This window comes from Colletotrichum tamarilloi (assembly GCF_030869305.1).
Source record: "Colletotrichum tamarilloi strain Tom-12 chromosome Unknown Scaffold_88.1, whole genome shotgun sequence".
In the NCBI taxonomy this organism is placed as follows: domain Eukaryota; kingdom Fungi; phylum Ascomycota; class Sordariomycetes; order Glomerellales; family Glomerellaceae; genus Colletotrichum; species Colletotrichum tamarilloi.
This window is the reverse complement of record NW_026849471.1, coordinates 17,750-33,952: the sequence shown is the minus strand read 5'-3', so window position 1 is coordinate 33,952 and position 16,203 is coordinate 17,750. Positions and strand designations below refer to the sequence as shown.

Below are 16,203 nucleotides of genomic sequence, written 5' to 3'. Positions count from 1 at the left end.
TGCCGACTTCGAATAGCCCTCAGCCGGCAGAACCATGTCTGCGCCATTTGTCAACCGGTGATGATAGTCACCCAGCTAGTCGCGCAGCCTGCGCCGATACCCGCAATTTTAGAACCAGGAGGAATAAATCTTGACGACGCAATGACATTCCACCGTCCCTTGACATCGTTGTTCTCAACTTGCGGGCCGCAATTGCCGTGCTCTCCCCATCCCCAAGCGAGCACATCGCCCGTCTCTGTGAAAGCAATGACATGTTCGCTGCCAATGGCAATCTTTGATAACTTGGGTAGGCTCGGCGGCGGGAGCTGTCCGTGGTCGTCTCTTCCCCACGCCATGAGCTCGCTGTCCTTCTTCAGAACATAAACATTGCCCCAGCTTGCACCGACATCTGTCCACTCTGGTACAGAAATGGGCGCAGAGGACTTGATGTTCCATTTATCAGAACCCAGAACGAGCAGCTTTCCTGAATCTGAGGCTCCAAACAGACAAGTAAAGTCCTTTCCGCAGACGGCTCTTTCAACCTCGAAGTCGACGCCCTCGATCTTTCTCGGCGAGTAGACAACCGCCTCTGGGGATCCGCCTTGGCCCTTGCGCACATTGCCCCAGGCGTAGGCGTCGCCGTTGCTCAGGATCACCACGGCATGACCCATACACGCCGTCAGGTCTACGATCTCGGTCCCGGCCGGCGGGAATTCCTTGAAGAGGGTGGCGGACGGGGAACGAACGAGGAGCTCTCCGAGGCCCAGCTCACCCTTTTGTCCAGCGCCGAAGCTGTAGATCTTGGTCTTCTTCCCCTCGGCGTCTTGTTGGACGACGAAGGAGGCTTCCCAGGTTGCGGCGATCAGGGCTGGTGTGGCCGGGGCGGCGTTTGCTTCATCCTTGCTGAGCTGGACTTGTTGGAACACTGGCTCGTCGGTCTCTGCTGCTGAGGTGAGGCCGCATGCGCCGCTGGTCGCGTCTCCGCTCCACCAGAGTTGTCCAGAGTTCGTGAGGAGAAGGGTGTGGTTTCCGCCTGCTGCGATCTTGACTACTGGCGATTCGGTGTCCTCTGGGAAGAAGATGGCTTGCTTGGGGACGGAGACGTCTTCTTTGTGGCCGATGCCGAGCTGGCCTGATCCGTTGGAGCCAACGGCGAAGAGGACAGACATCTTGTAAAAATGTTTCGCCTTGATATGATACTGTTGGTTTGCCTGATGAGGGAGCTTTCTCTCGACGAGGAGAGCTTCCTGAGCTTGGTAAGGTAGCTAGTAGCTTCTGCGGACCCCCGCGAAATATCGCAGTAAGCAGATTCGTCCCCCACCAGTTTCTCGCATGCATTTAAGCAGTTCCATGGAAGGGCCTTTCGGCCAATCTTTCCCGCGTCTCCGCCAATGGATCCGCGCTGCAAAGATCAAAAAGCGGAACTTGGGCCGCCAACTTTTTTTTCTTCTCATCATTCGCATCACAACACTCTCGCAGGACGGTGCTTGCAGACAGCGTCACGATTCGATTCTCGATTCTGCACCAGAGTTGTTCGTCGCTTGTGAGGATGTGAGAGGTTTTCTCTTGGAGTAGAACCTTTTGCAGCCCTCTCCAGCAGAAGATTAATTTCCACCTGCGCAACGAAAATCTTCTAACCTGATAGGAAAAGCGCACTCCACACACGGCACGATGGCATCTTCTTCGGCTCTCCCTTCACCTCAGGCCGCCGCCGGCATCCCCGCTGGAATGGAAAATTTCGTGGTTGGCCTGATTGGTATGGGAGACATGGGGAAGATGTACGCGCAGAGGCTTTCTGCCGCTGGATGGAAGTGAGTAATTGTTCATTCCCTGGCTGGGCCTCTGCGCTATTCGATTCTTCTGGTAAGCTTCTTCTCCCGTTCTGTTCACATCCTCCTTCAACACCACCACATCTCCCCATTGGTCATGATGACAAGAGCGCATTTGGCTAGAGTATCGCCCAAGGCATTCTCAGTTAACCATTCTGGCCCTGGGTACCGCTGAGGGCCTTCCATGATGATACACCTAGCTACCTTAAACTTTACCTGTCTGAACCTTCACAATCATTCTGTTCTTTTCTATGACTTGCATCTTGGAGAACCGCGAAGCTAACAAGCTTTTCAGGAATCTGCAATAGCTTCATGCCCTATCTTTGCTATACCACCCGCTCAGTTTATACTGTGTCGGAGAGAAAAGAGGAGGATCTGCAAGAAAGGGGAAGATGGCTGACGTCCCGGGTGTCGGCAGGATCATGGCTTGTGACCAGGAAGAAAAGTACGAGAGCCTGAAAGAAGAGTTCTCTGGAAATGTATGGGAATGCCACCAGACCTGCCCTGCCGCACGCTTTCTAGCGTGGGAACCCCGGCTGAGCAGTTTCTTGATAGAACAATGTACAAATTTGCCGAAATGGCCACTACGTCTCCCGCGCCAGCGACTACATCATCTACAGCGTTGAAGCTGCCGCCATTGACCGCGTGATCGCCCAGTATGGACCTTGTATGACCTTTCCCCCGTTGCCACTGCCATCTCTGCCCATGCTTCCGAGCCCATTCTCAAACCACGAGAGGCTCATCATAGTCTAATATGATCCTCCAGCAACCAAGCTCGGCGCCATCGTCGGCGGCCAAACCTCCTGTAAGGCCCCGGAGATCACAGCTTTTGAGCGTCACCTACCCACCGACGTCGAGATCGTCTCCTGCCACTCCCTCCACGGCCCCAACGTCGACCCGCGCAACCAACCCCTCGTCATCATCGGCCACCGCGCGTCCGCCGTCGCCGTCGCGAGAGTCGAGACCGTCCTTTCCGTCCTCGGCTCCAAGCACGTCCACCTCACGGCCCTCGAGCACGACCGCATCACCGCCGACACCCAGGCCGTCACCCACGCCGCCTTCCTCTCCATGGGCAAGGCCTGGCACGCAAACACCCAGTTCCCCTGGGAGATGTCGCGCTACGTCGGCGGCGTGGAGAATGTGAAAATCAACATTATGCTGCGCATCTACTCCCAAAAGTGGCACGTCTACGCCGGCCTCGCGATCCTCAACCCCGAGGCCCGCAAGCAAATCTCCCAATTCGCCCGCTCCGTCACGGACCTGTACAAGCTCATGCTCGAAGGCAACGCCGTCGCCCTCCGCGCCCGCGTCCTCGCCGCAAAGGAAAAGGTGTTTGGCCACGACGGCAGCCCCAAGTGGGCTGACCGGCCCCTGCTGAACCCGGACCTCCTCGAGCGCTTCTCCCTCGGGAAAAAGGAGGACCAGACGGAGCCGCAGCGCGCAAACAACCACCTCAGCCTGCTGGCCATGGTGGACTGCTGGGCGCAGCTCGGCATCGTTCCCTACGACCACATGATTTGCTCGACACCGCTGTTCCGGCTGTGGCTCGGCGTCGCGGAGCACCTATTCCGCAGCCGCGAGCTGCTCGACGACGCGCTGCGGACGGCGGTGGAGGACCACACCTACCGCTCCGACGATCTCGAGTTCACGTTCGCGGCGAGGGGGTGGGCCGAGTGCGTTTCGCTGGGTCACTTTGAGACGTGGAAGAACCGGTTCGAGACGACGCAGCAGTTCTTCCAGCCTCGGTTTAAGGATGCCGTGGCTGTGGGTAATGCCATGATGAAGGCTGTGCTGGAGAGCACCAAGGATTGATGAGACTCGTTTTGCGTGTGATGGGAATGGGGATAGAGCTCATGAAATATAGTTATGATGGATGATTTTCATTGATTAACAGAGCCTTGGCAAGCTTCGCTTGTCCTACACTTGTCTACTGCCCACCTCTCTATTGGGGTATATGCCGTACCAGAAAGCAATATCGGCAATTCCTGTTCGCAACCGGGGAATCCTTTTGTGCAATCCAACGCCTGAGCAACCAACACCGCTACTCTTCTTGCCATGTCGACTTCTCAAACCTGAGTGATCAAATCCGGCTGATGCATCTCCACGCTTTCTTCCAAGACGGCCACACCGTTCAGGACAGTGAGAGGCTGTGCGAGGAAATTTCCCTGTTCTTCCTCCTGTGCCTCCATCTCCGTGGCGTCGTCGCCAAGATGGCTACTTACACCGGCCGGAAGACTTGTAGTGGTTGAAGTCGTTGTGTCCAGCCACGAAGCGTCGTCTTCATTTGGTTCGGAAGGCTTCTCGACTTGGGCGGCGAGGTTCGGGGTCCCTGGGGATCGAGGTAGATTGGCGTGTGGGACAAGAAGAGTGTAAGGGGTCACTGGTCGCGGTTCGAGTGACGAAGGACCGTTGATATTGAGCTGCGCTGCCAAGTGGCTCGCTAGCTGCGCATCGCTGATGTATCTGCCGGTATCTGAAGATGATGCAGAGGATCCGGTCAAGGCCTGAAAAGAATGTCAGAAGTTGTCCATAAAACGGTTGAACGGTGGTCCTCGCCGGCAGCAAGGAAAATTCACTCACCCCTGAAGATGATCGAAGACCAATGTTGGCAAGCAACTGAGAATTACACACAGGTCTCTCGCGAAAGAGGTGGAAGCCGTAGCCGGTGGCTGCGGTGGCAGGAATGTTGCCCTTAGCGATACCATCCAGACTGATAAACGCTCGGTCTGCTCCGCCGGGGCGACAGTACGAGCAGATCTTGTACTGACACTCATCTTTGGACTTGGGTACCCAAGGAGCGGACATGTTGGTCTCTAGAATGTCGTCCAGGTCGTAGGTGCTGGACGAATGTGTGCCATCGTGGCCTTGATTAGGTGCCGGCTTCGCTCGGAAAGATTCTCGACGAAGGACGTCTCCAAGCTAGATGGTAATAAGCGCATCAGCAAATGCATAAGGCATTTTGTGTTGGATTGACGTACGTGCTTCCGTTGATTGAAGATAGTCATAAGTTGATCAGTCGTGTAGGTGGTCGTGATATCCCTCGGGGGCATCTCCTCGAGAAAGCTGGCAGCATTCCCTGATCGTTTCTCCGGACCGCGGTTCCTCGGCTGAACGGCAGTAATCAGATGCCTACCGATATCGTCAAAAGTGACCTGGAGTGTCAGTACTATGTTCGTATCGTGATGCTGCATGAGCTAACCTCTTCGCCATTGGAGATACAATTGCGCAAGATTTCCTCCTGGTCCTGGCTACACCGGTACAGCCATCCGAAGTGCCCGTAATTACCGCATGAATCGCATCTGAGGATGTAGCTGTACACTCGAACCATTGTGACGTGTGTGCAAGCGCCGTAGGAACGCGCCAGGCGGTGTGTCGGCTGGGGTGTCATATTGATATCGGACAGCCCAAGTTGCGGCACACAATTCTCGAGGAGATAGCCGCCCGATGATGGGGATGGGTGTTTAGATGATACTCCTAGGTGCGGTGGTCATTGAGCAAGGTGTAGTAGGAGGTGACTTTTGCTCAGTACTGTATGTTGAGGAACTTGGAGGAGGGAGCCCATATTGGTGATTGCACTTGGGAGGCAGGTACAGCTGTTGCTCATGGTGGGAAGGAGCGCCCGACTCACTCACCTACCTTTCATCTCGTCCTCCACCATGAGATGCATGAGATGAAAGAAGAGCCAATTAAAATGTAATCCTGAGTGTTCGACGAGGTATACACAAGGTAAGGCAGACACTTCACTTCAAGTTCTACTGCTTCATGATCAAAAGTGCCTAAGGTCGTGTTCAGAGAATTGTGTTTCTGAGGTCCTGACTGTTATAAAGCCTATGTCTATCTTGAGATGTGAGACGATTGTGTTGTCTTGCCTTATGACATACTCCTTTACATTGTAGTTCGGTTGTTCAATGAGCTTTGTCAAAGCTGTTCTTTAATAAGATGTAATATGTTTAGTTGTCCCGTGTCTTGGATGACAAAGACATCAAATTGAACAACGGTCACTAAGCGACACATATTTTCGTTTCGAATGATTCTATTTTCTGTTTGACGCCTCTCACAACTAGCAAGATGGAAACGTCAAGACCAAGTTTGAAATCAACGGCATCATGAACTCAACGCCGACATTCTGGCACGTGGTTGAGGATGAAGGTCGGACACACACGTCGACTAAATGAGTACGCGGTGACTAGACCTATGATTGAAATAATCGATCTGCATTCTCACTGTACTTTTTTGACATTGGATGCGTTAGTGCGTACTTATGACCATGCCGATTCCATGTCGATCATGAGCACAAGTGAGCAAGAACCGTTTCTGGCTGTACAGGATTCAGTCGACAGTCGTGAAACGGCCCCTACTTCTTTATACGCAAGGTCCGTCTTGAATTGAGGTAAGCAGGGCCTGGGAGGTAAAGCGTGGTTGAATAGATAAATACAGCTTGACATGGCTCATCTGATAATCCCGGCACAGGCCGAGGATGTTTGACGAAACCTAGTTGCCGGATGCTGTAAACACACTATATCCAGACTCTGAGATGCAAAGCCTGGCACCGGGATCAGAAGAAAAGTCGTTTGGATGATCTTCGGACGACCCGGGAGGGCAGAGCATGAAGCTTCGTCATTAAACTAGCTGAAGTGAGGGGACGACTGGACGGGGTCAACCCGGCATTGCGGTAAGATGGTCGGCAGGTGCAGACAGACAAACAGAGTTGGACTTCCTCCCACTCGATTGGGATAAGGTAATAGCGTAAAGTGCGTGAGTGCATGAGAGGGGATGAGCTGGCGTGCGACGTGCATCTGTCTATTCGGTGCCGCCCGTCTTTCTCTGGGCCGCTGCCGTCCCTCCCCCTCCTCTCAGAACTCATGGACCAAGGTGAAAAAAACAGACCTCGGGCCATTGGTAGAGAGCAGCCAATGGGACACTCTTCTTGAATACACCCCTGCAGCTCCGTCCAGCTCTAGCCCGTCATGCAACATCCCGGTTGTGTTGCTCGGAGGAGGACGAATGAGCATTTCGCAGCAGCGAAGCTCTGGTCCAGCGTCGGCACCACCCCCATCAATTCAGTCAATTTCCCCCCCAGCCCGAGGCCTGTCTTGTCGTGCTTGTCTGCCTCTAGTGGAAGTCTGCCGTGCCCAGGTCGTATCCGTACGCCCCCAAGGCCCCAGCTGTGTCAACCTCCTCGACCACTCGACCACACATCAACAACCCACTCCGTCGTTCCCTCTCTCTCTATCGCTGCCGCCCAACCTCCCCTCCTAACGACGGCTCAGACGCTCTCTTCACGTCCTGCGATCTCGAAGTAAAGTTGGTATGTTGCCCTGATTTCTTCCCCTCTTCTCGTCTCGTTCGTGTCAATTGTGAATTGAGGGTCTCCAGCGAGCCAAGCTCCAGTCGCGCGCTATCAACCAATCGCACCTGGGTCGGTCGGCAGAGCGACGCGGTAAACAAATCATTGGCCCCCAGCGCTGCCACTCCCTCCCACTCTGGAGCCGCAATTCCAATTGACGAACACCCCCCGGAAAACCCATCGCAAACACCCTCAAAGACGGGCCTCCCAAGCTGATACTCCTCCCTTCACCGCAGTTTCCCCCGCGATTTTCTCGATTACGTTAGCGATACCCCGGAAACTTTAGCCCACCATGTCGGTCAAGTTCGAGAAGGACACGATAAAGAAGGGTGTCGAGGAGGTCAAGAAGGGCCTCATCGGTGAACCTCTCCCCGGTACCAGCGGCAAGCACCCCATCTCCGAGGCCATCGGCACCGCCATCACCGGCGGCAAGAAAAATGCGGGATCCAAGGGCTATCTTGCGGTTCGTCCTCCAATACCTCCACTCCGTTCCGTCATGTGTGGGCGATACGATAGAATCGCTCGCTGCACCATGGTCGGGAGTATGGATATGCCAGGCCGAAATGCTGACGCTGTGCAACCCAGGCCTACATCAAGCAGCTCGAGCAGAACCCTCTGCGCACCAAGATGCTCACTGCTGGAACTCTTGCCGGTGCTCAGGAGCTGATCGCATCTTTCCTCGCCAAGGACCGCAACAAGCATGGCAACTACTTCACCTCGCGTGTACCTAAGATGGCCGCCTACGGCGCCCTCGTCAGCGCGCCCCTCGGCCACTTCCTCATCTGGGCCCTGCAGAAGACCTTTGCTGGCCGCACCAGCTTGCGCGCCAAGATCCTGCAGATTATCGTCAGCAACTTGATTGTGAGTGGCATGACTTAGCGAGAGCCGTCTATAATGTGCGTGCTGACCCATCACCTGCAGATTGCGCCCATTCAAAATTCCATCTACCTCACCGCGATGGCCCTCATTGCCGGTGCCAAGACCTACCACCAGGTCCGCGCGACCGTCAAGGTTGGCTTCTGGAAGGTCATGAAGGTTAGCTGGGTCACTTCCCCGCTGTGCTTGGCCTTCGCCCAGAAGTTCCTCCCTGATCAACTCTGGGTGCCCTTCTTCAACCTGGTGTCCTTCATCATCGGCACCTACATCAACACCATCACCAAGAAGAAGCGTCTTGCTGCCCTGCGCAAGAAGCACTTCGGTGACGGCCGCTCCCCCTCCATGGGAGGTCGCCCTGAAGACTACCCCGGCCCCAAGGACTACCCTGGCCCGATGGGAGGTCCTAACCCCCCTTACTAAACGACTCTTCTATGGTGAGATGGTTGAGAGATGACAGCAAAATAACGCCCAGTTGATGAGAAATCTGGTAACATCTAATACGAAAACGATATCAGTCCTTTGGGGCGGATCTCTGGAGTTGAGGGGCGTGGAGGCAGTGTGAAGATACGCGAGCTGGGAGCAAGCGGCTTGGATGGACCGCAAACGACCGCCGAATATCCCTGTACAATTTGCTTGCTTCAAATGTTGCTATCATGTTATATGTCCCATGTGTCGGTAGATAGGTTCAAATGCGCTTGGATTTTTTAAGTTCAGTATGCTTGGTATTTCTGTCCGAGGCCCATCTTCCCAGGTCTATCTTTATGCTGCATGATGCGAGTTGACCCTGTATCACACGTCCTAGTGATGGATTGCCTCACTTTGTAATGGTCTCTGAATATGATTGCCCATGACTGACTTGCGTATTCGAGACGTATACTTGCTCGGGAGCAACCTGAGGTACCCTTCATCCGATACCTCGACGCCACAACAGAAGCCCTTATAGGCCCCGCCAATTCCGTTCCTGTCACCAGCCAGGAGGCGCCCGTCTAGGTCGACGGGTCAGGTCAAACTGGCTGGGTGGTGGAGTGGTTTAAGGTCAACTTTCAATTATACGCCAACCAGCCTACTCGACGACAGGCTTAGCGAGTACCCGAGTTCGAATCCCAGCATGAGCACCAAGAGATGTAGCCACACCGGTGGTGAACTCTTTTTTTTTCTTTTTCCCTTTCTACCTCCATAGGTAGTGGGCACCGCCTGCGTTGCTCATATTGGAGTGAATCGTTTTCCTGTAGGTGTCTGTGTTCCTTTACTGAGGGATCGCCTTCATCACTCCCCTGCCGTCGCCTCGCCGGTGTCGACCATGAAGCCAGGACTCCAGTACTCCCATTCGGGACACTGCTTGTCCACCCACAACATACCCTCGCTAAGAAGATCCTCCAAGGCAGTCTGGGCTCGTGCCCTCGGCCATCGAAGATTAACCATTAGCATCGAGATGCTCACGTGTCCCAGCACCTGCACGGCCTCCAACACCGCGCTCTGGTCCGTATTGAGCTCCTTGGGTACACTCCGAATGTACGACTTGCTCCCGACCTTGATGACGCTATGCGAGCTACCCAACGGCTTCAAGGTACCGACGGCTCTCAACACGTCGTCCTCCGTCACCTCGCTCGCGCCCTCCATGCGTCCCTTCATGATGCGCTCCCGAACCTCACGGACGCCAATCAACCCGCCGTTCTCGTCACGCGTCGCGCTGCAAACCTCCACCACGCGCACCGCCAGCTCAAAGTAGAAGTCATTGACTGACCGACCGAGCAGCTGCGCCCATATTGACGACGACCCACCCCCGCCCGAGGACGATGAAGAGGACGCGAGCGGGTCGACGCCGATGGCGGAACACATGCGGGCGAACTGGGCGCGGAAGGACGGATCTGAGCGGATATCTTTTGCGTGGGTCTGCGCGAACTGTTGGAGGAGGGAGCGAAAGACGGAGAGCTGGGTTTCGAGGGCTTGGGAGTTGCTGGTGCGGAGGTTGGAGCCGTGGGATGCGTACTGCGCTGATGTGATGCGGGAGCGGTCGAAGGCCGCAAGGCCGACGCCCTTGCGGGACATCCTTTTGCGGTGTTCGTCTGTCGGATCGCAGTGTGCAGGATGTTCGTATGTGTAGGAGGGTGGTGGAGGATGACGTTCGGCCGGGGATATGTCACTGTAGTCGCGGAAGAAGGTGGAGGTTGCGAATAGAGGGGCGTTCGGTGGTCTTGGTGGATGCCCGTATCGGAAGGTTATCGAAGCCGATGAGTGACATGCGGTTTCCCGGCGGACACTCCGCTCTCAATCTCGAAAGATGACATAATCTCTGAGTAGATTCTCCACTATTCCGTTTTTATCCCAAAGCTGCCCGCGGGCTCGGCTGTGCCACAGAGGGCCCACACCAAGCGACTTCCACAATCGAGTACCAATTCCACATCACGTGCTTCACCCTCCCCACCCGGAGAATCATCGGTCGCACCAGCCACTAAACGGGCCCAAACCCCCAGCAGAAAGGGCACAACCCTTACTGAAATCCAACTCGCAAAATTTCGGTCTGAGTCTGTCTCCCAAAGCACCATAGACGCCTGCCTCACGATCGCGTTGCGAATTTCCTAACAGTCCCCCTCCATCCCGCAGCAACCATGTCGTCCACCCAGACCGTCCAGTGCTTCGGCAAGAAGAGAACCGCCACCGCCGTTGCCCAGTGCAAGGTACGATAACGATAAATTCCTCCTCCCCGAAGCAAGAGACCAGCTCCGATTGAAGATTTGGCGAAGGAGGGGCGACGATGTTTTGGATACTTGGAAAATATGGAAGGCTGACTGTGTTTTGCGATTAGGCTGGCAAGGGCCTCGTCAAGGTCAACGGCAAGCCCCTCTCGCTTGTCCAGCCTGAGATCCTCCGCTTCAAGGTACGATTATTTATCCCGCGCGAAACTCCGATAGAGACTTGGTCGGCAAGAGATGGAAATCTGGAATAGAACCCACGGCATTGAGGGAAGGGACGCATAGGGCGAGCGCTGCGATGCTACGCTCTGTTTACGGATGCGAAGAGTTGTGCGCAACGTAGCGCTCACCCTTTGCTTGCCAATTCGCGAAATCGGTTCGAGGAAGACAAGCGACCAGGGTCTAAACGAGAAACTCGCAATATGAAAACCTCATGAGCCCGAACGAGAAAGAAACTAACCCGTCTCCCGCACCACAGGTCTACGAGCCCCTCCTCGTCCTTGGCCTCGACAAGTTCGCCAACATCGACATCCGCGTCCGCGTCACCGGTGGTGGTCACACTTCCCAGATCTACGCCATCCGTCAGGCCATTGCCAAGTCCGTCGTTGCCTACTACCAGAAGTTCGTCGACGAGCACTCCAAGAACATGCTCAAGCAGGCCCTCGTCCAGTTCGACCGTACCCTCCTCGTCGCCGACAACCGCCGGTGCGAGCCCAAGAAGTTCGGTGGTAAGGGTGCCCGCTCCAGATTCCAGAAGTCTTACCGTTAAACGGTACTCTTTCTGTTTTCTGGGAGAAGGTGTGGAACAGCCTGGGGAATTTGGGGGAATTTATGCGGCAGTCAACAAAAAACCTTGGGAAGGAAACTGTCGTGGTTTCCCGGGTCCGGTCAGCTTTTGGTGTTTCCCGCGAAAAATTTGGCAGTTACTGTTTTACGGGGGAGTCAAACGTGGATCAAAAGGATCTGGTTCCGTTCCTCTCCCTTTCTCGTTCGTCTTTCAAAGGAAATAAAGACTTTCGAAAAGGGATGGACGGCCAGAGAGAGCATTCGATTTCCGGGTCGATGCACATTGCATGGCATGCCTCGCGGTATCGCTGCTTGGCTTGGTTTGTAAAGGGTCAGGCAGGCAAATGAAACATTGAAACTTCATGACACGGCGTTCTGGGCTCGAGCTATGCGTGTGCCGTGTTTCTTTTTAATTTCACTTCCTTCTAATCCTCCTTTCGTTGCACTCTATGGTATGGCTGGGAACGGTTGTGTCCATCACGCAAGGGTATGATGGTTCTCCAACGATGACATTCAACAATTTCCCTACGTGTCCATGAACCCCCTCGATGTCGGTTGGGTCTATATGGTGTTCTATGCTTACTGAAACCTCGCGGGCCAGCTTCCTCGGCCTCGCTCTCCTGCTGCATACTCATTCGGAATCAGTCGCAAAGTGTCCTCTTACACTGTGACCTTCTTTGCGCGGATTCCACCTCACCGGTCAACTAAAGAGTGCATCGGTCAAGACCATTCTCTACACGTTCAAGTTTACTCACTTCAATCCGACCTCCTGTCTTTATGCCATTCAAGTTCTGGCACCTGCCTTGAGCCCGGCTGCTATCTCATATCACTTCTCCAGTATCCCCTGGATAGCTAGTCATAGTCCTCCGTAAGCGAGGCTTCGAAGTCTGATACAAAGCAAAGCTCATCTGTCCCTGATTGCTCACCTTCAGCCACGGCCCGGTCTCTGAGTCCTTCGCGTGAGTCAACTCCTTACCCTTGTTATCTGCTCAGTCACGTCCGCCTGACAAGGTTTCATAAGCACTGGCCGCACATACACCTTCGTCCACAACAGGAAACGAGTGGGCAGTCACCAGTGACACAAAAAGAGTATCTCTCGAGGTCCTCGTCATGAGGGGCAAAAGCTAATGATCAGTGGGAGGCTTGAACTCCCGGCCTTGGCATTACTTGACATCGCTGATGAGATATTAGTACCACGCTCTAACCAACTGAGCTAACCGACCTGCTGATTCGTTGCAAGTTCTTGGGCTTGAAGCCCTAAACAAAGGGTATCATCAGATTGCCCCCCACCTTGAGGACAAGGGTGGTGGTGGTTTGCGAGAAAATGGAGGGGGGGGGGGGTGGCTTTGGTCCACTGAGTGCATCGGTTAGACGCTCGCGGCCTTTACAGTGAAGTGACTACTCGTAAGATATGGGGATTGAGTGTGTGGTTTTGGATTCTATACCATGGGGACTGCCTCTTGGTATGGTGGTGATGTTGAGACGGGCGTTTTGGTGTGGCCTGCATGCCTCAAGTGCGCCTGAAGCTCACAAGCGTTTTTGCTTTTAATTGACAAGACAGATTGTCGCAAGACCATTGAGGTCTAAGAAGTAATAAACTCACTTCCCAAGGACATTTCTGTGCTCTAAGAGTTTATCTATTGCATATAGCTAAATGTGTTTTTCATGATTCTCATGAAGCTCACCGTGAGACATGACACCCTGTAAAGTAAATCAATAAACTTCCCCAAATGACGAGCCAGCATTAGCTGTCCACACTACAACTTACAATAAGACAAGATGAAAGTTTGGGGAACCACACCTCGTTCGTTCATTCTATGCCCCTCAGCAATTTGATTCACGAGAGTTGGAAAAATACCAAATATTGTGGCCGTATTTACTCATACTCTTTCCGAATACATCTCTTTGACAATCCGACCATGCTCTTAGAACACAAAGTCGGATTCGTTCCCCAAACCGAGCCCGTTCGAGCCACCATGCATCTGCGTGAATCTCACCCACCACGTGGGTCAACAAATTGAGTCACCACCAATCACCATTCCCGGCCCATTCGCACCATGACTACCATGACACCGATTCCTCAAAGATCCGCGCATTTCAGACCCGCCCTCTAGGGCTTGAAACAACGCACAACTGGCTCGCCTTAGAGAAGACCAACTTAGTTGCTCAACTCGTCGCGTTCTGCAACAACAGCCCAAAAGCTCAATTCGAGCTAATCCCCGATGGCACAATTGGCTAGCGCGTCAGACTGTTAATCTGGAGGTTGGTGGTTCGAGCCCACCTCGGGGAGAAGCAGTGGTTAAAATCCACCTGGGATCATTCTCTTTTGTCATTTTTGCATGTTGACATGTTTGAAAGTGTTCAGTGCCTTGCTTTATCGGTATCCTTGCTTGTTTACCATTGTTGTTGCGGTTGTTCGTTTCAAACTTTTGCAAGCCTCAACCACCTCAAAGTTTAACGGCGCTGAGCTGACTTGGTGTTGGAGAATTCCGACTTTTGTGTCTTGGTCACAACGATCCGACCGAGACTCAAGCATAGACTCAAGCAAAGTAAAGATTCACGACGACATCGCACCCAATCTGGACTATTCTTGTAGACATCATCGTTTTTCTGCTTCCTCCCATGAGGGGTTTTCCCGTTGTATGAGACACCAGAACAAAGTAAACGCCTGTGACCCGTAGCCCGCGTCCTTCATTCAGCCTGCTTCCTCGCCTTATACTCAACTTCGAGCAGAGAGTGGTATAGTGAAATCTCAACCTCTCCAGCAGCGGAGAAATCTACGGGGAAGTGGCTTCGGTTGTGTTCAACGTTAGTGTCTTGATTCTGATCGGCCGACTTGCCTCTGAGTCCAGATGCCTGCCAAGAAGGGTCTTCAGGATCATGTCTGTCAGCCATGATGCGCTGCAGCATGATATCTCTGGCTCTTAGAGATCACTTGAGGCCAATCGGCTGCTTTCGGAGGTCGATTCATTTCGATTTTCTGCATTGATGCTGCATGTGTGGGGTCGGCACGGTGTGGTCAACATCCTGTCTATCGACGTCGTGTTGTCAGAGCTGTCGGCAGTGATGCATTCGCTGCGATAATGGAGAGTCCTTCAGGCTTCAAACAAGAATCTTCTCTCATGAAGATGCCAGAGCAAAGATGAATGATGATGCATCGAATGTTCTTCCCGGTGACGCTTGCCTCGTAGCGTTGTATGGATCGGGGTGCTGGTGACTTTCCAGTCCGGTGTCTCCAGAATTGAGTAGAACAGCTATGTCTGAAGTAACTCTAGAGCTGTTTACCGACTGTGTGTGACATCACGGAAGTCAGCCTAGTCGACAGGTCGATAGCCTCATAGCGACAGCGACAGCGTTAACGACTTACACGGAACTCTTTGTTGCGAAGGTGAAGCTTTGGATGGAAGAAGGGCATTTTCGCCTAGTCCTCTGCCAGACCTGGTCGACCTTACTGGCTGACGAGAGGGGATCTTTGTGAACCTCCCTGGCCGGGCAAGCCTCTGTGCGACGAGCATCAGTAGGCCCAGAGAAGCGTAGGCGTAGATGGTCAGAAATAAGATGGAGCGACTGAAGGTCCGGCCTGCGTAATCGGTAAACAGTGCTTCTGACATCGTTCGTTAAATTTGTTCATGCAAGACCAATAGAGACGAATCTCTTCTGTCTGCAGCTTCCTCTCAGAACCTTATATAGTAGTCTATAGGCAGGATTGTTGAGTCTTCTGTTGTCAGGTCGACAGCATCCAATATTCATTGGGGCGCGTCTTGTGCCAGTCCGGACGATTCTCCCAGTAACCCCGCCGATCTCAATGTCATCAGGTCAAACAGGTGGTAAGTTTGCTGCAATCTGAGGGAGCCGGGCGGTTGTCGTGACCACCTCGCAGTGCGCGGCCACCGAGGAGAAAAACCCATCTCTGTGAGGGTTTTACGGCCACAGCAGAAAACAAGTGTACCGTTTCGGCTCCCACATTGGCCGAGAAACATGCCGAGCCCGAGTTCGAAGCATTCGATGTCATCATGGATGATCTTGAGAGTTAAACAGAACAGTATTGGCTTGGTGTAGCGGTCTGCCTCGTTCGGTCAGAATGACTTCAGCTGCTGGGTGCCGGCAGAGCAGCTCTGACAAGGCCCAAGCGGATGGACTGAAGATGAACATGCGATGAATCACAAAAAGAAAAAGAAAAGGAACCGCTTAATCAATCATTGATTCCATGCCTCAGACTTCACCGAGGCTGCCGTGCAATTTAGGTTACTCACAACTTGCATCGTCTTAGTCTACTCCCATGGTTCCGAAGATCGTGACTCGATGTCAGATCTAAGTTTGTGTATTTGAGAGGTTTAGACTAAATTCAGCTCGAATAAAGTCCCGTTCAGTTCATTCAGGCTGATATATGGCAGCCGTTGTAGATATCACATCCGGCGGCTCGCTTCATCCGACTCGCAGTCACCCGAGACATCGGGCCCGATGGACCCACTTTCGGGTCAGACACAGGCCCGTTCAATGGCCGGACCGTGGACGGGAGGAGACAAGTCAACTAATACCACTAGGCTGGGTTACTTTCATTGTCCAGGCCATTTCCATTTCTCATAACAATCAAAAATAAATGGGCGGCTCCACAGATGTATGAAAGGATCTCGACACCTCGAGCTTGCCTCTCCGAGTTAGTAGTCACCTCACTGCTGGCTTCTCGGACCTT

At 53.5% G+C, this 16,203-nt stretch overlaps 6 protein-coding genes across 6 annotated transcripts; 3 read left to right on the top strand and 3 right to left on the bottom strand.

Annotated features, from left to right (window-relative positions):
* Positions 1-50: 50 nt before the first annotated feature.
* On the bottom strand, positions 51-1,148 carry CTAM01_13080 (RCC1 domain-containing protein; the record flags this gene model as incomplete). The annotated part of the gene is made up of 1 exon (XM_060529085.1): positions 51-1,148. One exon carries the CDS (start codon positions 1,146-1,148, stop codon positions 51-53), a length of 1,098 nt encoding a protein of 365 aa, XP_060376317.1.
* Positions 1,149-1,650: 502 nt separating this feature from the next.
* CTAM01_13079 (prephenate dehydrogenase) lies at positions 1,651-3,620 on the top strand (the record flags this gene model as incomplete). Its single annotated transcript, XM_060529084.1, has 4 exons — positions 1,651-1,790; positions 2,227-2,287; positions 2,364-2,475; positions 2,575-3,620. The coding sequence occupies 4 exons, from the start codon at positions 1,651-1,653 to the stop codon at positions 3,618-3,620; spliced, it is 1,359 nt and encodes a 452-aa protein (XP_060376316.1).
* A 254-nt stretch (positions 3,621-3,874) lies between these two features.
* On the bottom strand, positions 3,875-5,196 carry CTAM01_13078 (uncharacterized protein; the record flags this gene model as incomplete). The annotated part of the gene is made up of 4 exons (XM_060529083.1): positions 3,875-4,312; positions 4,389-4,727; positions 4,787-4,960; positions 5,008-5,196. The coding sequence occupies 4 exons, from the start codon at positions 5,194-5,196 to the stop codon at positions 3,875-3,877; spliced, it is 1,140 nt and encodes a 379-aa protein (XP_060376315.1).
* Positions 5,197-7,447: 2,251 nt separating this feature from the next.
* On the top strand, positions 7,448-8,451 carry CTAM01_13077 (Mpv17/PMP22 family protein; the record flags this gene model as incomplete). The annotated part of the gene is made up of 3 exons (XM_060529082.1): positions 7,448-7,618; positions 7,741-8,016; positions 8,077-8,451. 3 exons carry the CDS (start codon positions 7,448-7,450, stop codon positions 8,449-8,451), a joined length of 822 nt encoding a protein of 273 aa, XP_060376314.1.
* An 846-nt stretch (positions 8,452-9,297) lies between these two features.
* On the bottom strand, positions 9,298-10,080 carry CTAM01_13076 (EAP30/Vps36 family protein; the record flags this gene model as incomplete). The annotated part of the gene is made up of 1 exon (XM_060529081.1): positions 9,298-10,080. The coding sequence occupies one exon, from the start codon at positions 10,078-10,080 to the stop codon at positions 9,298-9,300; it is 783 nt and encodes a 260-aa protein (XP_060376313.1).
* A 560-nt stretch (positions 10,081-10,640) lies between these two features.
* On the top strand, positions 10,641-11,493 carry CTAM01_13075 (ribosomal protein S9/S16; the record flags this gene model as incomplete). The annotated part of the gene is made up of 3 exons (XM_060529080.1): positions 10,641-10,709; positions 10,838-10,909; positions 11,203-11,493. 3 exons carry the CDS (start codon positions 10,641-10,643, stop codon positions 11,491-11,493), a joined length of 432 nt encoding a protein of 143 aa, XP_060376312.1.
* Positions 11,494-16,203: the final 4,710 nt, after the last annotated feature.